This window comes from Labeo rohita, chromosome 1 (genome assembly GCF_022985175.1).
Source record: "Labeo rohita strain BAU-BD-2019 chromosome 1, IGBB_LRoh.1.0, whole genome shotgun sequence".
In the NCBI taxonomy this organism is placed as follows: domain Eukaryota; kingdom Metazoa; phylum Chordata; class Actinopteri; order Cypriniformes; family Cyprinidae; genus Labeo; species Labeo rohita.
The window spans coordinates 33,820,905-33,844,650 of record NC_066869.1 but is presented as its reverse complement, the minus strand read 5'-3'; the positions used below and the strand labels follow the sequence as shown (position 1 = coordinate 33,844,650).

At 35.3% G+C, this 23,746-nt stretch overlaps 1 protein-coding gene across 6 annotated transcripts in view; it reads right to left on the bottom strand.

Moving 5' to 3' along the window:
• Positions 1 to 23,746, bottom strand: part of lrba (LPS responsive beige-like anchor protein) — a 301,281-nt gene that overhangs the window by 108,857 nt on the left and 168,678 nt on the right. For 4 of the 6 annotated variants that reach the window (XM_051123328.1, XM_051123167.1, XM_051123474.1 and 1 more), the window contains exons 37-39: positions 9,359 to 9,483; positions 2,383 to 2,523; positions 399 to 535 (exon numbers count right to left, since the gene is read on the bottom strand). In XM_051123328.1, coding sequence (XP_050979285.1) covers positions 399 to 535; positions 2,383 to 2,523; positions 9,359 to 9,483 — 403 coding nt within the window. The remainder of the gene's footprint in view (positions 1 to 398; positions 536 to 2,382; positions 2,524 to 9,358; positions 9,484 to 23,746) is intronic. The other 2 variants (XM_051123244.1, XM_051123532.1) reach the window with 1 other exon arrangement.

The window sequence follows — 23,746 nt, the reverse complement described above, 5'->3', positions numbered from 1 at the left end:
CAATAAATTAACTCATCATCTTCAAGCATTTGCATTAATAGTCTTCATTTTCGGTGGCAGACCTCAGCTACATACCAATGGTAATGGCAAGTTAGACTTTAATAGCCTTGACCCACATATGTTGTGAACAGTTGTAACACATGCAACATGCTAAGAGAAAAGAGAGCAACCTTTACTATCACCAAAGCCTGTGCTGTCTTTGTGTTATTATAAGACAAGATGACCACAAAAAGTCAGTTCTCAACCCCTGTGTGGAAAGGTGGTTATATACATAAAAAAACATAACGGTATTGTGAATGCACATTAAAGGACCTTGGTTATACAACGGCTATTCGCTCAATTTTTGGTGTGCACAGCATGGGACAATCGGAGTCATTTTGGATGCGAAACCCTCTTACCTTGGGATCAATGTTCTTAAAACTCGGGTCTTCTTCATCCACCTCAAAGTATAACTCCAGGGCCGTGATGGACAGTGTGCCTTTTACCACGACAGCGGGCGCAACCAGCTGTGCGCTGGTGCTCAGGTTAACAGGCCCTACGGATCACAGAAGAGCACAGCGGTTAGTGTGTGTGTGTGAGTGTGTGTGTGCGCGCCTCCCCCACCCTCTTCTGCCCTTGGCATAGAAACCATTTCAAAGGAATACGGAGTGTTTACTCAAACACATAAACTCAACAAGGGCACGTATTGACTTCCTGATAGAACATCTTTAGTTTTAATAAGCTTTGGGGGGAAAGCCTATAAAGTAAAGCGGAGGATGCTAAGGAAGAAGTCAAATGATCACTCAATAATAAAAACACTATTAATATATTAATTTAGGCTTAATCTACATTTTATTGCACACAATTAATTTTAATTTGAATTCACTAACAATAAAAAATAGTGCAAGTGTAAACTGAGCAATGCTTATTCATAATATTACAGCTTTCTTATTATTATTGTTTAGGAACTAAACCATGAAGAAATAATTTAGATTTGATGAATGTAAATATATAACGCATCACATCCTACTAAGGAGTATTTAATTAAAATATACCGCATTTTAAAAAGCAAATGCATTAAACTAATCCATAAATAGGATTATCCCGTGCACAATGACATATTTAAGCGCTTCATCTGTCATAGGGACGGTATAGTCGCGATGTCAAAAAGCGCTGAAATCCGCTGTCAATCAGCGCGCATTGATTGCGGGCTTTGGGTTTAATCTGTCATCAATCTTAATTTATGCCAGCATGACAATGTTGAAGGGTCGCTCAGGGGAATTTCTGCCTCTCTACATGCGCAAAGCATCGGATATGCGCTTGCAAACTGCCGCTGCAGTCAGAACGAGCACAAACCCATGTTTGATTTCCCCAAGCACCCTTCAATTCACAAACGCATGGCATGATCAGATAAGTTCATCAGCATGTAATACGGCTCAGAAATAACATGTTTTTTTTTTCTTCCGCTAAACCGGAACACGTTTCAATTACACTCGAATCAAACAGCCTGCTAAGTGGATGATCTGCAACGACGCGAATCTTCACGATAATTTGCACTTTATTTGAGAGAGACTGTCTTTTATTGTAATAAGATCAAGAATTAATAAACGTGTTAATTAAAAAAAAGAATAAAATGGTAAAATAAAATCCGATTTATGTTCGGTAGAACAGAACAACTTGTACACTTTTAAGGAAAATATAAATTAATATAAAATCAATTGTGTTACATTAATGAATTATTCTCCTCAAGCATTTATAGTCCTGCTTTAAAATATGCAGTTAAAAGCTTAAAGCAGTCCCGTTTTAGACATTTATATTTTACTTCATAATTGAAAATATGAAATCTAAGTATGAACGTGGCTTTTCGGAAGAAACTCAGAATATCGAATAAAAAGTATTTTTCTGCTTATGACCGTCAGTGAGGAGATTCAAACACAAGTGTGTTGTTGCGCTAATGAAATGAAAATAACACATTTAAGCATTACGTTTCAAATATTTTACCCCAACTTTATTTTTATAAACCGTATGTGTAAAGCGAAAATGATTTTATTATTAGTTGTATTAAAGCAGGGACTAGCTTTTGTCATGACTGTGGGCCTTGGAGCGCTGTTCAGCCCTCACTCAAATCTAGCCCGATCACAGGCTGCTAATGAGAGAGGACTGCTTCAGATAATGGTGTGATCCCCTCATTAACGTCCGAAAAGAAGGAGGGTGACACGCCGTCTAAACTGCCGGAGCGCGACGCAACAAACTAGAACGCTGACATAATCACCGGAGCTGCCCGTACGCCCGTCCAGCGTAGAGAGCGTCGTTTATTATAACAGGAGCGTTGTGTTTCGTATTTCGTTGATGATTAGAGCGTTCTAGGTCGTCGCGGTGCGTCGCCAGACTGCTGTTCTTTACCTGCGAGGTTCTCCAGATCTTTCTCCTCCAAGGATGAGAGAGTGTCATCGTCCTCCAAGAGCAGCTCACTCTCTGAGTTCTGATTCCCCAGCACTGAACTCCTGATGGACTGTTTGCCTTTCAGCACGTCCTCCTCTGGAGCTGCACAAAACAAAACACATCACATTTCTTCAGGTCAAGCGTAACCGCGCAAAAACTTTAAACGACTGTCAGTGTACTTCTAATCGGGTAAGTTGGCTGCACAAGAGCTAAAATAAAATATAATAAAATAAATGCGCTAGTTGGTGTTATATGGTAGAGGTATGCGATTAATGGATATATTATAATAAAATTCTAAACTGAATAAACACGTGTAATATAATTTTTGTCCTAAATGTCTCCGAGTTGACATGAAAACAACAAGTCAAAATCATGCTAGCTGATATTTTATGTATTTCTTTATTTTATTATATTTTTTCATCTGATCTATAACATTTTAATTTGCATTATTTTATTAGTTTAAATATTTAAACAGCTCATTTACATAAAGAAGGCAAATAGATTTGTCGTGGAAAATTTAAGGCGTTTTGAATAAGTCGAACTTTGTAATAAAAAAAAAAAAAAAAAAAAAGATTTGTAGCTGAATTTTCACCAGGACTAGAAGGTAATTTAGGACATGGTTCTTTTTGTTTCAAAAGTGTTTTAAATGATAATACAAAATAATAAAACAAATTCAGCTTACTAAAATGTGTATCCATAATAGACTTTCTGATTCAATTAGAAAATATACAAAGAATGTGCTTGTTTCCTTTATAGATTTACAGTCTAAAAACTAATATTTATACTAATACCTAATAACAGAGCTACTTGTTAACATGAAAAGTTTTTGAACTGCAATTAAACATATATTCGGCTTTAAAGCTTACCCCTGACAAAAATCAAGAGCGGCCCTGTCTGATTTCAACTATACATGACTTGAGGTTCCGCATAGATTATTTAAGAAAAATGGTAATCTGTAAACATTTACAGAGCACTGCATTCCCAAGTGGTGAGGGGCAAAAACGGGTCTACAGTAGAAACAAAGGCAATCCTTCATCTATGTAAACAGAGAGAGGTGATGGGCCAGTCTCTCATCAGGCCGACTGCTTGGGCCTGTAGTGGAGCTACACAGAGTCCAGAACCGGTGGACGCAGAGCCATGTGACCTCTGCCCTTTCTCTCTCCAGATACATCACCTGAGGGGGTTTGAATTTGCACTTGAAGCAAAACCCTGAGACAACTCTTTATAAATAGAGCCCTAAACCATTAGAAAAGCAGGGCAAAGAAATCTCTTGTCATGGAAAGTATGCTGATGCACTGATATTTAGAACGCTCTTCCTGTAATTAACTCTCCCCAGAGAATTTGTAGTTAGCAGCAGTGAAATTACTACCAGCTTCCTAATACATACCACATGCCTGTGCACTCATGCCAGACAGACTGGACACAAGGATGTGACAGAAATATGGTGTTACGTCCGTGGAGTCAACCATAATAATATTTATTCCTATTTATTCACTATTATGTCTGACGCTAGCTGAGCTGGAGTCACTTCTTCCTAATGTTTTGATATAATACATGCCAACTTGCAAATGTTGGATATATAGAACTAGAAATAGTAAAACCCTAGAATATATTATTTCAAATCACAACTTAAATTGCAAGAAAACTGCATTTTTAATGTAACAACTTGGTGAGTGCTAATACTCACAGAAACATACACAGGAAAACTTAGAGAGAGTGAAGAACAAATATTAGCATGATTATGTCCGACAGCATAAGAAAAGAAAAAAAACATGAAAATATAATACTAAGTTTACTTTTGGCTTTTAAATTATATGTATTCTGCAAATCCACTTAAATAATACAATTCAATCAAACATCGGATACCTAGTACACGAAAAAAAAAGTATTAATAAAAACTGTAGTGAAGAACAACTGTACCAGTGACCTAGACGAGTCAAAAACCCATGCTGTAAGATTACATTCATACATCAGCTTTACTTAAATAGCTCATTCATTCCCCTCATTCAGCAAATGCTAATGTAAATACATGCAGTTGCGTTACACTTCTAAGCTCTGTTTCCCTTTTCCGTACAGGTTCAAATGCTCATTTATATGCGACTACGGAGGCAAAGCAATTAAATTGTCAGAATTAACAAATTTGTTTTTATCGCAAGTGCAGCCAGGAGTGAAGTCAGGAGGTGCTTATTGATCACAGGAACAGAAACATTAGTCTTCAGGTATTTACACTCCTAGAGTTGCCCAACACCGCAGCCCGCACCTAGCCAAATCAATCCCCAGAAAAGATGGCGCTTTCCAGCCATAAATACATATCTCACCAAACTACCAGCCATCCGCCTTAGGGGTGTAAATCGGACCACTGTTTCCTGGCTGGCGATGAATGATCGCAATTGTGCATGCCAAAAAGGGAAGTTTTGATATGGTGATATATTTTGAGTGATGAAAACAAAAATAATTTGCAAGCAAGCTTTCATATATTTATCAAAAAGAAACGCTGTTTCTTTTAAATACTGGGTTATCGCTGTTATTTGAGGGGGGAGGACGGTATGCTGCGATGCCTTATAGACTACCAGTCAAAAGTTTTTGAACTGTAAGATTTTTAATGTTTTTTAAAGAAGTCTCTTTTGCTCACGAAGCCTGCATTTATTTCATTCAAAGTACAGGAAAAACAGTAAAGTTGTGAAATATGTTTACTATGTAAAATAACCGTCTTCTATTTGAATATATTTTAAAACGTAATTTATTCCTGTAATTTCATTACTCCCAGTCACATGATCTTTCAGAAATCATTCTAATATTCTGATTTGCTGCTCAAAAACACTTACTATAATAACTATTATTATTATTACGTTGAAAACAGCTAAGTAGAATTTTTTGATGAATATAACGTTCAGAAAAACAGCATCTTGTGTAGCATGATCACTTTCGATCAATTTATAGCATCCTTGTTAAATAAAAGTATTAATTTCTATCATTTCTTTTGAATGTTATAGTGTATAATGTTACAAAAGCTTTTTTTAATTTAAGATAAATGCTGATCTTTGGATCTTTCTATTCAAAGAATCCTGAAAAAAAAGTACAAATATTGTATATTGTAGATATTGATAATAATAATAATAAAAAATATTTATTTGAACAGCAAATCAGCATATTAGAATGATTTCTGAAGGATCATGTGACACTGAAGACTGCAGTAACAGAGCTGAAAATGTAGCTTTGATCACAGGAATAAATTACTACTAATAAATTATTAATCAATTATTTTAAAATATATTCAAATAGAAAACAGTTATTTTAAATCGTAAAAAAATATTTCAAAATGTTACTGTTTTTGCTGTACTTTGAATCAAATAAATGCAGGCTTGGTGAGCAGAAGAGAATTCTTTAAAAAACATAAAAAAATTTTTACTGTTCAAAAACTTTTTACTGGTAGTGTACATCCAATTGTAAACTGTATATATATATTTATATAACTACTGCTTTGCTGAAATTGAAAAAAAAAAATCATGACTTTTTCTTCCACATGTCATGAGAATAATCACAGCCAGATATGACCCTTGTGCTCTGTTTAAAAACTTGAGATCTTGGCCAAGACTTTCATTCCACTTCCGCAAAACAAATTTAGGGTCAGCAGAAAAGACACAAGCTTTCTATGGAGGAGGGGGCAGACAACCAACATTCTGAGCATCAATTAGCTGTTTTCTGTTGTTCATTCACTTGCCATAATCACATTTTACTGTGAGATAATCATATACTTCATTAAGTTACTAAATTATTGATTAAACATGCACTTGAGTCGTAATAGTTTGTGTGTGTGTTTATCCTGTATAGGTTTGTAGGTAAAGTTAAAGACAATTAATAAATGCACATAAATACTTGATGGACGGATTGATTATTTCCTGCGCCGGATGGTCACTGGGGAAGCGTTCGACTATAATGAAGGGCTTTAAGGCCTCAAAGTTTTAGGTTCTATTTCAAAGGAGATCCAAAGTGTTCCTTAAGGAACACTTGAACTTAACCAAGTCCGAAGTTAGCAAAAGGGTAGAATACGGAGAAGAAAAAGTGGAGGACGGAGCAAAAAGAGAGAAATCACTGGGTCCCCTCAGGGCCTTCCATTCAGCTGCATATTATGACCATTAGGGCGGCACATCGGTCTCTGAGGATGCTGGGATTCTGAGCACTTATTGCTTTTAGATCACATTCTTATTGACTTCTGTCACATTGGTCGTTTGTCTTGAGGACCTGTGTCATTCTGAGGGGACTAAGCAGTGACATATTGAAGACGTTTTTTTCTTAAAAATGGCCCTGTTTCCGAGGGGTGCAGTAGGTTAAGCTGCTCAAGTCCAAGTGCTGGATTGCACTGATTGTAAAGCCTGCTATCTCTCGGTGTGGCTAAAAACTCGTCAGAATAAAAGATTAGTCAGGAGTCTGCAAAACATTTTAACTCTCACATGTTGTATGCATTGCTGCACCGCATGAAGTGATAGAGAGAGCAGAGCCCAATTCAAACACAACAAATCAAAACGAGAAAAAAGGAACAGGTTAAAATGAGCTTGCTGTACATCTAAACGTAAGGAGAATGTGTTGAACACAGAAGCAGTTGTAAAGACATTAAATGAGGGTAGGAGAGGGAACACAAGACCCTGATGAGTTTAATAACCTCAAGTTTACTTTGTAAACACCAACCTAGAATGGATAACTCATTATATTGTTATCAATATGTGGATTCATTATGGATTACATGATGCATTTTCAAATGTGATGACTTATTAATGAAGGAAACATAAGGAGAAAAAATACTATGTAACAAATTTTGCAGATTTTGTATAAATCAAGTCAGTGGGTGGAAAACCGAAGGGGCTTATTTTTAATTTCTTATATAAGTGAATAATTAAAAATACATTAATCGTTTGCATTAGATCTTAAAGGGAACTACATTTGCAACAATATTATGCCTACATATGCATGTGAAATCTTGCAGCATACATCTTTTCATGTTAAAACTGGCTTAAATATATCCTATTATATTCTGGAGTAATTTAGCAACTTAATAAGTGTTTTGAACAATAAGTTAAGACAATAAAACACGTTTTTTCTCCTGCTGCGATGTTGTAATGTGTCTAAAGTTAAATATTGAGTCTCACTAGTAGATACTGTCCAAAATAAATTTGTGAAGAATGTACACAGTATTGAGAAGTCACTAACTTTAACTAATAATGCTACTAACTTGGATTTTTAACAGTATAGTTGTTATAACAAGCTATAATTTAAGATACTTTATACATGTTAGCAATGTAGCATCACAAAAAACTGCATAACTTGTTTCACATTCATTTGCTTTATTTGTGTTTTATTCTGAACCAGATTAAGTTACTTTATTTACACATTTATATTTTTCTTCTTAATTTAAATGGAAAAATACAGATCACACACACACACATTTAGTCAGTACACTTTTACAGTAACACTTTACAATAAGGTTCATTAGTTAACTACAGTAGTTAATATGAACTAAGAAAATACCTAGTGAATGCTCATTTCAGCATTTACTAATGCATTATTATAATCACAAGTTGTGTTTGTTAACGTTAGTTAATGCACTGTGAACTAACATGAACAATGAACGACCGTATATTTATTAACTAACATCAATAACTATTTATTAATAAATAGTTTGTTCATGTCAGTTAATTCATTAACTAATGTTAACAAATGACCCCGTATTGTAAAGTGTTACCCACTTTACAATGAGGTTCATAAGTTAACATTAGTTAATTACTTTAGTTAACATGAACTAAGAATGAACAATATTTCTACAGAATTTATTAATCTTAGTTAATGTTAATTTCAACATTTGCATTATTAAAATCAAAAGTTGTGCTTGATAACATTAGTTAATGCACTGTGAACTAACATGAACTAATAATGAATGACTGTATTTTCCTTAACTAACATTAACAAAGATTAATAAATACTGTAATAAATGTTCTTCTTTGTTTATTCATGTTAGTTAATACATTAACTAATGGAATCATATTGTAAAGTGTTACCATTTTGCTTCATATTTAAATTTCATCCAGTGCACCTACAATATCTATGAAGTAGAATGATTCACTGATTAAAATCTATACATAAAAGTCCTAAAAATATTTAGTTAAAAGCTGCTGCTTATTGCTTAATGTTTTAGTCACTAATACAGTGTGAATATACACACATTTAAAATGTGTTATATGTTTAATGCTGCCACGCAAATTTAACTCATTCATTTAAAAAAAATCCTTCTTGTAGGTGAAACAGTGAAATACTTATCTGAATTAAATAAAATGTATATATCTGATACCTACCTGTTTTAGGACACTGCTCCTTATATAGCTTCAAAATAGTTTATTTTCTGTTAGTAGCATGTAGTATAGATAAACTACAACAACAATACTCATTTGGAAAAGTAGTTGACTTCTTTAAATCATGAGCAGCTTGTAATTTGGCAAAACTAGCATCCCCGACACTGATGCACACAAGTCTAATACAAACACAAACACCTTTGCTACTAGCTCTCCCGCTAACTTCACAACTTTACTCACCTCTAATACCAGCTGCTGACATGCATGGGAAGGAAGGAACACATAGTGACAATTTAAGAACAATTAGGCGTACTTAAATATCCGAGCTAATGAGAGGAACTGCGTGTAGTAAATAAACAAATTAGCAGCAAATTACTGTCATAATATTATCAGAGAGACAAAGGCCTCAGGACAGTGAGAGAATTTTATTTTATTTTTTTTAAACCAAGTATTGTTGAACTATAGAGTTTTTACGGCGACTTTAATTTTTATAGCCATGTACCTGTTATCACTGGTTAAAGCGTTATAGCTATGGCTCTAGACTGGGCTGTCTGTGCGTGTAAGCGCATGATATTATGTGACTATGCATTACCCACCATGCTCTGCTGCAGCCTTGAGCGTGGCCTCAGAGTGTGTGGACCCAAACGGGTTCCTGATGAAGCGCCGACGTCTCCTCAGGTCATCCTCCCAGTAGTCCAGGCGCCAGAACTCCCGCGGTCTGCTGCCGAGAGGAAGAGAGAGAGGCAAAGAGAGAGAGAGGCAAAGAGAGAGAGAAAAAGAGAGAGAGAGAGAAAGAGAGAGAGGGGCACATATGTTAGCAATTAGCCAATGCAGTGAGAAGTGGCACAGGCAGAGCTGCATAATACTGGCCTTGTTTTGCTGCAACCTTCTTCAGTGCAAAGTGCACTAGCTACAGAATGGCTAATATCAGATAGTTACGACAATTATGATAATTATGGTTAATAATAAAATATACCTGGGCTCTGAAAATATATTTGTTGCCAAATATCAAAAATGTATCCCCCCAGATTGAATTTAAAGGCTGTTTTGTTTTAGTTTTCAAACAAATTAACACTATAAAAATCATACTATCCCTAGTGAAAAATACTAAAATGTATTCAAAATACATTTATTTAATGCTAAGTATACTACACATAGATTTACATACTACATACTTTATAAAAAATATCCTGCAATTCTATTTTTAGTATACTAAACTGGCACATTTAAAGTCTGTTAAATTTGGAACAACTAATTTTTTACTTAACACACTTTAATTGTGCGAAAGCAGTCCTGCAGTCCAACTAAAGAAATACTTAAGTATATCTGATTGTGCTAAAGTGAAAGTATCGCAAGTATACTTTATTTACACTTTAAATATTTAGCATTTTAAGGCCAATATTATTTAAAGATCATACAATCCTCATTAAGTGACATTAAAACATATTTTAGGCTTAATATTAAGAAATATGAAATGTGCACCAGTAATACTCCAAAAAAAGTTTAATTACAATTTTTATATCAGTAAGTCTCGAGCGATATGTCAGTAAATATGTTAATAGATCTGAACTTAGTACTGTACTTAGTATAAAATAAATGCATTTTAAATCTATTACTTACTTTTTTTTTTACTAGGGAATGTCAAACTTTTTATTAAATATCTACATTTTTAAATCTTAAATCAACAAATTTCCCCCCTATTTTGGGGTGAACATTATGTAATACTGCATAATATAATAAAGGCTGGATTTCAAATATTGTACATTATCTCAGTAGATGAATTCTGTATAAATATTTTGGTCATTCTATAATTAGTACATTTAGAATTTTACAATCTGAAGAAAAAAGTTTTCTTTTTCCCAAAAACCCAAACATGACCTTACATAGCTGCTTTGAAACAATCTTGTATAAAGTGCTATATAAATAAAGGTGATCTGTAGGAATATGTGCATAAAATAACATCTATGTTTGCTACTGTCCACCATGTTACCTTTACTGGGTAGCACAGTTGACAGGTAACTTAGTTAACATTTTTAGTGTTTTGGGCCTATGCTCAACATGGAAGCCTAGAACTACTGAGCATATGGTAAAACATGTTTAAAAGTATATTTTCATAAACAAAACATAAGTTTTAGTTAAACTGTCTTGTTAAAATTTGCAGCAATAATACTTGTGTAACACTGTTGACAGACAATTAATCCACTCCTAGACACAGGTTTGCTAGTTTAACCAATATTAGGGGAAAGAGAGAGAACATAACTTCTAGTGTTTCATCCATGTGCTACTAGCGGAAATATCATCATACTGTGCAAATTATGCGAGAATGGGACAAACCATTCCTTTTTGAGGGGGGGTTTTTCTAGTGGGTAACTTAGTTGATATCGCTTTTTGGACACAAATAAAACAAAGTTATATCACAAAAAACATTTATTATTTTTGAAGCGTACCCCCAAATGTCTTGATAACCTAATCTAATTGAAGGCAAAACTATGAAATTAATTTATATTTGAGGTAAGTTTCATGCAGACAGCTATGTAATACCAGGTTTGTATGTGACATGAACATAATTTTTGAACAAAAGATATGGCTAATTGGGAAAAATATAACAGTGTACTAGAAAATTAAGCATCAGGGCTTTATATACTGATGAAAATATATTAAAAATATACTTCACGGACATGAGATGTACCCACAATTATAGAATGACCCATGTATTATTTAACATTACGTAATACATAAATTAGCATAAAAAAAATAAAATAAAACACAATAACTCAAAATAATAATAGTAATCACCTAAAAAGTGCATTTTTTGAGCTAAAAGTTTCACAAAAAAGTGTTATATATTAAATAATATAATTTACAGTTATGACAAAAAAGGTATATGCACATGCTAATATAAATACTCATATAAAATTAAATATATAATCATCAATTTATCCTTCTAGCCTGTGGCAGTGGAATAAATCTGTTAAAATGATACATGTGTGTTCTAATTTTAGAAGTCACATTTGCACGGAACTCCAGAAATGTTTGTCCTTGGGAGTAACACTGAAGAAGAGGCCCAGATTTTTGCAGCACCTCAAGAAAGTGAGATGAGAGCTAAATACATCACATTGAGAATCAGCCTGCTGACACAGCAATCCAGCACACACACACACACACACAGAATAAGCCAGTGCTATGGTTCCAGGCTCATTTCTGAGCCCAGCAGGACACCTTACAGCAGGACTGCTGAAGGGAGGGAACACATTTGATTCAATGTCCTTCGCCTTCAGCCATTTTTCCCCTCCAATTTGCACCTCTTACCACTGTAAAGAAAACTAAAGTTCTTCCTCACTCTCTATCTCTCTCTCTCTCTTTCTTTCCATCTTGTGCTGTTTTGTTTTCTCTCTGCGTGTCTGAGAATGTTCAGTTTTAATGAAGGTACAGTCAGGCGAACAGTTATAAGATATTACCCCATTTAGATTCAAAGGACTTTAATTAAAATAATCTCTTCAAATATTCATTATGTTTAGCCCCCTGAGGTACAAGGGAAATACATTTCCTGCACCATAAATGAGTGTAATTTTCAAAAGCTTGCTTAATTTGAAATAGAATGAACTAATTTCAGGCTACGGGAGGGAGCGGTGTAATTTGTTGAATCGAATTAAACTCATTTTTCTGCTGTAATGCACAACGGCACGAGCAATTAATTACACACACGAACACAAAAGAAAAACTGATTTCGAACCTAAAAAAAAAAAAGACGTGTGATTTTTCAAGGAAGGATGTGATAAAATAACGTTTTTGTGAATCTTAAAAAAAAATGAAGATTAGTGATCATATGCCATCCAGAAGGAGAGATTCCAGAGCGGGCTGGCGGATCCTCTGTGATCCGGCGAGCGAAAGGGGCTTGTGGTGGGGGGACAACAGCGAATGGCTTTAGCAGTGGCTCTGTAGCCGTCCTCCGGCTGATTTACTGTAGGCGCTGTGAAATATAACTCTCTAAGTCCATTCTGTTCTGTGGAAGTGAGAAGAAGTTTTATCGTGCAACAGGGCCTCCACACCCAGGCCAAATAAATCAGGATAACGGCCACTTAAGAGCCCTCCCTAGTGCTCACCTTCTTTTTTTACGCCCGCATACTTTAACAATCGCCAGAAAACACGCTATTATGACCTAAAATACCATAGGTGGGGGAAAGAGAAGGAAAGTATTGAGAGAAGGAGTTGAGAAAATAGATAAATCAAAGAGTGGTACTACTAAGTCTTCTCAGAATTAATGATTCTAGGAGAAATAAAAACAGACAGAAATACTTCTGGAAATAGTTATGGCATGCAAAATACACATTTTAAAATGCCACTTCAAATAGCTTCTCAGGCGTAGGGGCCAAGAGGGTTTGGGGCTATCTGAGAGCTTCAGGTTTTTGTTTTTTTTTTCCCTCAGAAGTGTGATCGATTCGCTCTACTGCAAACGGCTCTAAACAAATCCCATCTCGTAAAACTAAAGAGAGCGCTTAGAACACGAAAACAAAAACAATTCTACTCTTCGCTTGAAAAGCTCACCGGCTCGACTAATAAGAGACATTAATAACTGATTTATTTAAGACAGGAAAAGAAGATGTAATTTAAAGGGAGATGCGAGTTTTCCTGGAGAAGCACAGCTCCTTGGAGACCATTTACGGCTCAGGCAGCATTGCTTTTCTGTTAAATGTTTCAAAGGAAATGTTTACACACAGACATGAGTAAAACCAAGAAAGAAGGAAAAGCCCTTAGAGTTACAACTCATATCTTAGTAAAGAACAGAAACCAAGCACGTACATGCATAAAACACATGCAGTAAAAATAGTGCATGACTCCAGACTCTTGGGTCCACCTAATCACTAATGAATGAGAGTGTATAAATACAACAACACAATAACCAGAGCCTAAAAAAAGTGTATCCCACAAAGTTGCTTTTCTCAATTCTTACCTCTAATTGCATTCAGATGGAACTCAAGTATGTACACTGGGTTCCTACTTTCACAGTCTTTCAAGTGTAATGCAATCATGTGCTTCTATTTCTATTATTTTTCTTAGCAATTTGACTTTAACTTGGGTAAATAAATCAGTTAGAGTAAGGCATATAATTAAAGCGGTAGTTCACCCAAAAATGAAAATTTTGTCATTAAAGGATTACTCCATTTCCAAAATAAAAATTTCCTGGTAATTTACATACCCTCATGTCTTTCTTTCTTCAGTCGCAAAGAAATTAGATTTTTGGAGGAAAACACTCCAGGATTTTTCTTCAATGGTGCCCAACGGATGGAAGGTTAAAAATGCAGTTTCAATGCAGCTTCAAAGGGCTCTAAACGATCCCAGCCGAGGAAGAAGGGTCTTATCTATTTTCGAAACAAATTTACAATTTATATACTTTTTAACCTCAAATGCTCGTCTTGAGCATTTGAGGTTAAAAAGTGTATAAATATAATTGTTTTTTTTGTTTTTTTTAAGAAAATTACTGATTGTTTCGCCAGATAAGACCCTTATTCCTCGGCTGGGATCATTTAGAGCTCATTAAAGCTGCATTGAAACTGTGTTTTCCTCAAAAAAATTTCTTTTCGACTGAAGAAAGAAACACATGAATATCTTTGATGACAGGGGGTGAGTGAATTATCCGGAAATTTTTATTTTGAAAGTGAAGTAAACCTTTAATTACTCTTAATTACCCTCAACCTGTAAGACCATTGTTAGTCTTTAGAAAACAAATCAAGATATTTCTGATAAAATCTGAGAGCTCTGTGACCCTGCATGAATATTTATTCAGTAAGAATACATATGGATAGTAGCATCAGAGGTCCAGTGCAACCTTGACCACCTACACTGTAAAAAAAAAAAAAAAAAAAAATTGAGTCAACTTAAAATAACTTGTTACCCCGCTGCCTTAAAATTTAGGTTCAGTCAACTCAAAAAAGGTTTAGTCAACTTGGAATGTTAGGTTTTACTAAGTGTCAATATTTGAGTTGATTCAACTTAAAATGTTAAGGCCTTTTAAACTTAAGTTTAACAAACCAAATTTTTAGTTTAGTCAACTAAACTAAACTTCAGTAGTCTAAACTTTAGACTAAACTTATTTGAGTTGACTGACATTAAAATTTTTAGGCAGCAGGGTAACAAATAATTTTAAGTTGACTCAACAAATTGTTTTTTTTTGTTTGTTTTTTTTACAGTGTACTTATTCCTTTTTAATTTCTGCTTAGGAATTTAAAAATAAAATTTACAATAAGCATTCTCTAGGATGAACCACATCACCACAAACTTTGATTTGAAGTACAAAGGTATATAACAAAAAAGGCAAAAAAAAATATAATCCCATGAAGCATCGCAAATTACACTGTAAAATAAAAACGGTGGTACAATATAAGACTATTCATGTCTCTGAGGGCTCAAATAAAGGTCCAGATTTAGCTATAAATGTAATTTAATAAAAAAAAATAAATTGAAATTATGTGGGCTGATGGTTGAACAATGATCCAGGGGACTTTCCAGTGTTACATTGAGAATGCAAACATGTAATACAGAGATACATGAAAGGGAGTGTAACAATATTGACTGCAAGTCTCCTTATTGTAACCCAATTGGAATACCAAGAATGATAGGACAGCAAATCATAACAGGATTACTTAAAATAGAGTACATTCCGCAACAACATAATTTACTGATTGGGATTACTAATGATCATTTTTCATCATTCTAGCAAACTGGCTCTTTTTTGTTAATAATCAGTTGCTTTTAAAAATAAGTTATTGCTACACTGGTTCTCCATTACAGCAAATAACTATGTTCAGAAAGTATTACAAATATGCACAATATTCACAATCCCATGGCAAAATTCAAGCCTGAAGAACTCAACAGACACATATCAATTCAACAACATGAAGAGACAGAGTTGGGTTCATTCCATATCATCCCGTCTGTCTGTGAACAGATTTCCCTCTATCTAAGCAGCAACGAGGTGTTTGCATGTGATAGTTTCCTCCGCGTAAATAGCCACTCCATCATTCTGGCTTCCAGCGTTCATTAATTAAAATGATCACCGAAGGCACAGAGCAGATCCAAAGAGCTCCTCTCCTGTCAGTCTCTGAGAGAGCAGAGATACAGAGAGGATCAATCTGTCTGCAATACAACACCACGCCGGCCACTGCAATTAGTCGAGCAGCTGGAAACGCGTTCACAGCCTCCACCGCCGCCCAGACACTGTGACAATAGAGCCCTAATGAAGGCAAAGGAAGTGTGTGCGTGTGTGTAATCCAACCGCCATCAATCCCAGCAGCAGAATCAGCTGCACATTCCACGCAGCAAGTGTTTTCACAGCGTTAATGAATTATTCATCCACCCTCCCCATCCATCCATCCATCCCTCCTTCCAAAGGGGGTTTCTAACAGGAATTACGCCAGCGCCTTCTCAAGACAACGACAATTACAAAACACAATAGGCCTCTAGAACCGGGCACGCATCCGGGCGCAATTAGTAATTAGTACGCTCGTAAAGCAGCCGTGACGGAAACAGACCCATAAATGGCAGCGGGGAGTTGAAATTGTCTTACTGCGTATGCCCAAAGCAACGCTCGAGACCCTCCTCCAAACGTGCTTAATGTAAACCACATTTGGTGAGAATTTAACACGAGCAGGGACTTTTATAAGCGCTTGTTAGGTGTAATTGAAGTCTTTCTTCTCACCCAGTACCAGTGTAAGCGCTGGGTCGCTGGCTGTAAATCTAAACCAGTTTACCAACAGAGATGATGAACGGGGGGCTAATCGTAATGCAGTTTAATACAGATGGCGACCCATTGAGTTAATGAATAAGGGAAATAGATCGGAGAGCGAGCAGTAAACAGTAGGACAGAGAGAATCAACAGAGAAGAGGGTCATGTTTTATAATCTCCTCTTTAAAGCTTCAAATGCGCTCCTAAATTGTAGGTTTGCATAAAACAAGCCACACTTCAAGTCTACTTGACTCGAGGGAGGTGTCATAATAAACAAAGCATTTAATTGGGCCATGTGTTGAGAATTTCAGTGCGTGTGTGTGTGCGTGTGGGATTAATGAGGTGTTTTTTGGGAGTTGCTGAAACGGAGAGGCTGGCTTGTGCCGCCGTACTTCAGAAAGGCATCAGTCTCACACTCCAGCAGCGTTATAAAAGCCTGCAAGGGTTTCGCTGCAAACACGGGCTCTAAATTACACACAGGAACAAGTATACCCACATATGCCCACTCAAGAACAACAGGCCTGGAGGCTTGAGAATACTTTTTTCAACACATGGCTGAGAACACACAACATTATCAGGTGTTTCAAAAAATCTGGTGTACTATTTACTTTGCTAGAAATTGCTAGTAAATTCAATAAATAATTGCAAAAAATGACATTAAGTGAAACATTTTAAGCAGAAAGACTATATACAACTATTTGAAAATCTGGAATCTGAGGGTGCAAAAAAAATAAATGAATAAAAAAAAAAAATATTCCTATTCCTATTCCCATACTCCTATCAAAAAATACGTTTTGATATATTTACGGTGGGACATTTACAAAATATCCTCATGGAACACGATCTTTACTTAATATCCTAATGATTTTGACATAAAAGAAAAATCGATCATTTTGACCCATGGAATGTATTGTTTGCTATTGCTACAAATATACCTGTGCTACTTACATCCGGTTTTGTGGTCCAGGGTCACATTTGTTTTATTTACAACTTCAAAAAACACATATTGCAGCAAATTGCAGCAAAAATACTATTCATATTTATTTATATTCATTCTAGGACTGTCAGTCGATTAAAATTTTGAATCTAATTATTACATGATGTTTCGATTTATTAATCTGATTAATCACAAAATAAATCTGACTGTGAAAAAACCCACAAAAGCTTATTTAAAGCTATTTTGGTGTTAAATGAGAAAGTATCAAATAGACATTACAAATTGTAGCTTTATAGGCTGCAATGGCCTAATGTAGTATTTTATGTTCATACAATGAAAGTCACTGGTAACCAAAACAGTCTTCAATTTTTATGAACTATCCCTTTAATGTTTTTATTTTTTATTCTTATTATTCATTTTTTTTAATGAAATGATTCTCTAAATAACAAAATAAATGTGCCAGCAGATGGCGGTAAATGTCTTTATGAGTCATTCATTTATTCATTCGATTCGCTCAAATGGCTGATTCATTCAGGAATGAAGTAAACGGCTCACTTTATGAATGGTCTTTTGAATCATTGATTCATACGATTCGTTCAAAACGAGAATTCATTCAGAAACTAAATGCCTGAGACGTGCAACAATTCTGCTATGGTATTATGTAATACATAATACTGAGTCTACAATATAACAATATCAACTTCTTATTTACTGCTTTAAGCTCTTGACAGATCGGGACAAAATCAGCACTTGTGTCATATTGTTCTTGCAGCCTGTTTGATATTGTGTGTATATACATACATCTTGAACCTATATATATATATATATATATATATATATATATACACACACCAATACCTTGAACTTTAGGGCATAACTGCATTTGTGTGGAGTTGTTGCCCTGCATCGTATTTGTCAGCAGTCAACTATATAAAATATAAGATGAAGCACAAGTCTGTGGGCCTATCACCATATATTTTTTATTCTGTTATTTCCAAACAAGTTTTGACAAATTATGCAAAATATATCAATTTACGAGAATGTAACAGATGGGGAAAAACAACAGAAAAAGAACACAAACAGAGGAAAATAAAAAATGCATACTTCGAAATGAAAATGACTCGATTAAATGCCTGACAATGAATAATGAAATTAGATACAAAATCACCTTCCACGCATTCAGACGTTCTTCATAATGTCAATTCTCTATGAGGCCCACCCTGCTTATCTTTGCTGGAAAGCATTCAGATGCTCCATTACAAAATGCTGATTTTGTCAGTCTGTCTGAAAGTATAACAGCACTCCTATGATGATATCATATTGTTGTTTTTTTCTTTTTATGACAATGACAAATGATTGCCATCTATCAGGATGTAGAAAAACGCATCAAACCCTAGTCTGCTCGTACCTGTGTGGCCTGTTTATGAGTTTAAACCCATTAAAAAAATATTGAAAGCTGCCGCAGGATCCGACATCATTTACAAAAAGGGCAAAACGATCCTGCAAGAGTGATGATGGTTTCTTAACCGGCTATCCGTTTGAAAGCCATACATATGTGCAGGCGTGTGTATTCTGGGCTGATATTACATGGAGTTCATTTCTGGCATGGAGATTATGTAAATGACAATAATGTGACCTTTAGCATAACAAACGGGCCCAAGTTTCATACATCACTCCTGCACAGGGCATTTTAGAGACAACTCACAGTCATTTATAACCTTTTCCTGTGGATTAATGCAGTTACAGTCAGCGTGAACACATCTCTCTTTGTGCCTTTTTCATTAATGCCTGCGATTGCCACTGCTCAAATTGCTCTGTATCGCTGAGATTATTTCATACGATTTGCATAAGCCATGTGTTTATGGAAACTGAATGGATGAACTGAATATTTGTCATGCAGAAGAAGGGCAAGCTCGGGTCTCTCCGTCAAACTACTGGCAGTCGCGAGTAGCGTGGCCGTCTGGAGTCTCAAATTAAACTGAGAGAGAGGAAATCAGTGGGACTGTGTCTGATTAAGGTGGCAATGTCTATGCAGAGCAGAGGAAATCATCTGTGGTACTGCCACCGGTGATGTTGACTCTGTGCAGTGTATGCTAATGTCTCTTCTAAAGGTAAACATAGGGTCAAGAGCAGCACATGATAATGACATCAGTGACAGAGCATCTGTGCTACATGTTAAAGGAGAACAAATGGCTTTTCTGCACATTTTACTGGTTTGTGTTTATTTATGCATTGCTTACTATCTGATCTTTTAATATGCATTTCATACATTAATCACAGCCCAAGGATCTTTCTGCAATACTTTTTCCAGATCTAAGAAGGGATGATAATGTTTATCAGTTTAACAGTTTATCAAACTTGAATTCATTCACAGGGCTAAACTATAATGGTAAACATCTATTACAAATTCTGTAATACTTATGGTTCATTCTACATTAATATATTATTAAAATATAAATACTATTTACAGTGAAAAACACTGATCATTTAAAGGGGACACTGAATGCAAAATTGCATATACAGATGAGGTCAAAGGTTTACATACACCTTGCAAAATATGAAAAATGTTAATTACTTTAACAAAATAAAAGGGATCATACAAAATGCATGTTATTTTTTATTTAGTACTGACCTGAATGAGACATATACATATAGTCTACAAGATAAAATGACCCTGTTCAAAAGTTCACATATACTTGATTCTTAATACTGTTGTTACTTTAATGATCCACAGCTGTTTTTTGTTTTGTTTGTTTAGTTTATGAGTTGTTTTTCCTGAACAGTTAAACTGCCCGATGTTCTTCAGAAAAATCCTTCACGTCCCACAAATTCTTTGGTTTTTCAGCATTTTTGTGTATTTGAACCCTTTTTTAAAAATTACTGTATGATTTTGAGATCTATCTTTTCACACTGAGGACAACTGAGGGACTCATATGCAACTATTACAGAAGGTTCAAACGCTCACTGATGCTTCAGAAGGAAAAATGATGCATTAAGAGCCAGATGTGTAAACTTTTGAACAGCTCTTAATGCATTGTGCTTCCTTCTGAAGCATCAGTCAGCATTTGAACCGTCTGTAATATTCTGTAATATTTTGTATTATTATTATTAAAAATAATAATAATAATAAAAATTCACCTACTTTCTCCTATTTGCTCAAAAATAGAGTAAAAATCAAGTAATACTGTCAAATATTATTACAATCTAAAATAACTTTTTTATTTATATATATTTACATGTTATATAATGTAATTTATTACTGATTTTGAGACAAAAAGATTAAAAAAAAAAAAAGAGAGACAAAATGTCAGAGAAGGACAGAGGAAAAAAGAGGAGACCAGAGGGTGAAAGCTGTAGAAGAGAAAGAAAGAAAGAAAGAAGTGAAAGAGAAATACGGGTGAGATGGGTAACGGATGCCTCATCGTGCTCCAGGGCGGGAGTGTGAATTTTATGTGTCCCTCTTTCTGCTTTCGCTGCAAAAGCAAACTGCTGGGTCACAAAGATAAAGGAGATTTTTTGGTAAATGGTGAAAGTGTTGAAATAAATGACCCGACCGGAGCTGCGTGTAATTACTGTGGCCCAGAGAGTAACAATCTATCACAGTAGTGAGGGGGTGACAGAGTGCTAAGGGGTTAGTCAAAGGAGATAGCCTCTGACTAACTACTGGACCTCAGCAATCGATACTTTCCTGATGTTGTTCCCTGGGAGAGAGCGAGACAGAAAGAAAGAGAGGGGGGGAGAATAGGCCTTAAAAACTTCCCAAATGGCTTTTCATTCAAATATTGATCAGGGCCTCCTATCGTGACCTTGCTCTGTCACGGCAGTATACTTTCTTAAGGGCATATGAAACTCATAAATCTGAGTTGCTACAGAGGAAAAGTGTGCGTGGTGTGGTGTGTAATGGCTCTTGCTGCAGTGGAGGCCCGTATGGCACTTTATGTAGGGACATTCCATTATAAGGCCTCCTTTGAGAGGAGGATGATGGGAAAAGCTAAGGGACAGATAAGAGCCCCTGAGTGTTGAGCATCACTCTGTCTCAACGGACAAAAAACAGAGGGAATACACAGAAACATGCCAAATGGTGTAGCCATTTTTTTCTGAATATTTTGCTGAAAATTCTAACATTTTTTTGTTGTTGTTCAGACATGTATTTATTTAGTTTGCAAGGACACCAAAAATGACTGAATGCAAAACTATGATACACAGTAATCCTATAATCCCACTATTTGTACACTAGATATTTAGTAGCACAGCTGCTTCCCTTAGCCATCATTCCTAAACCTTTCTACAAAATTATTCATACCCTTGGTAAATATGACCAAACAAGGCTGTGAAAATACGTCTGCATCGTTTAATCCATTTGATATTTCATTCAAAAATGTCAAAATCTGGAACTTCAAACAGGACTGGGTTCTATGGTCAGATGAAATTAAAAAAATAGCTTTTTAGCAGCAAATACTCAAGATGGATTTGGTGCACACACAGATTAAAAAAGTACCCCATGTGTACAATGAACTATACTGTTGTATCTTTAAAGTTGTGGGCCTATTTTTCTGCCAGAGATCCTGGATATCTTGTTCAGATTGATAGCGTTGTGGATTCTAACATATAATATATAACAGATAAAAAATTACAAACTGACTGTTTCTGCTAGAAATCTTATAATGGGCCGTGTTTGGATCCTCCAACAGGACAATGATCCACAAACAAACATCAAAATCAAAACAAAAATGGGTCACTGAGAACAAAACCAAGCTTCTGCCATGGCCAACCCAAAAATAAAAAACACAATTTGTTGAGTCAGCTTAAAATAATTTGTTACCCTGCTGCCTTAAAATTTTAAGTTCAGTCAACTCAAATAAGTTTAGTCAACTTGAAAAGTTAAGTTGTACTAAGTAACAACTTAGAAATTTGTGTTTGCTAAACTTAACAGATGGGTAAGTAACCCAGCTGCCTTAAAATTTCAAATTGATTCAACGCAAATATCTAAGTCGTCACTTATATATTTAACATTAATTAACACATATTTAACACAGTATAATTTAACATTTCAAGTTGAATAAACTTTTTTTTAGTTGACTGAACTTAAAATTTTAAGGCAGCCAGGTTACAAATTATTTTAAGTTGTCTCAACAAATTGTTTTTTATAGTGTACAGAAAATGACTGGGGTGAACTGAAGAGGAGAAGCACCAACATGGACTTAAAGGAGTTTACTTCCAGAATAAAAATTTACAGAAAATTTACTCACCCCCTTGTCATTCAAAATGTTTGTTTCTTTCTTTCTTCAGTCGATACAAAATTACGTTTCTTGAGGAAAAAAATCAGGAATTATCTCCATATAGTGGACCTTAATGGTGCCCCCAAAAACTTCCAAAATGCAGTTTAAATAGCTTCAAATGGCTCTAAACGATCCTAGCCGAGAAAGAAGGGTCTTATCTAGCAATAAGCCTGCATGAACTGTTTTTTTTCCGGTTCAATATGGTCAAGACAGTTAGGTTATGTTGAAAAACTCAATCTACATACAATGCTGAAGTACCAACCCAGTGTTTACAAAGTGAACATGCAAAGAAGATCAAACGTCCTTTACAAAAAAAAAAAGGTAAAACAGTGATGTAGGACGTTTTTGCATTCACAAAAAGTATTCTCGTAGCTTCATAAAATTAAGGCTGAACCATTGATGTCACATGGACTATTTTAACAATGTTCTTATTACCTTTCTGGGCCTTGAACGTGGTAGCACCGTTGCTGTCTATGCAGAAAGCTCTTGGATTTTCTCAAAAATATCTTAATTTGTGTTCCGAAGATTAACAAAGGTCTTACGGGTTTGTAACGACATGAGGGTGAGTAATTAATGACAGAATTTTCATTTAAAAATCACACTGGTTAACTAGCATTATCAGATATGATTCACTGGTGAACAGAAATGACTAGCATTAACAGCAGTGTAAAATAGCCTAGACAAACAAAAGGAAATTAGTGGTCTTCAAATAAAAATCATTAGAGGTAAAATGTCTTTTCAGCACTTCTGCATTTTCAGTGGAACACTTGATGTGACTGCTGAACTCTGGGAGTTCTGGAGTATGTGGAGTCTGTCATGCTAACATATGGACAACATCAGCGCTACGGGAGCTGTTAATATGTCCTTCTTTGACACTTTGTTACTATTTCTTACAGTCTGGGCCACTGTTGTGTATATACAGTCAGAGCTAAATGTTTTCATTAGGACATATTTTAATCCATTTCCATAACGCAAAAGAGGAGAGCTGCGCGAAGCCATTTTCGCATCATTTATGTGATATATCCCAAGGAATCTGCAGCTGTCA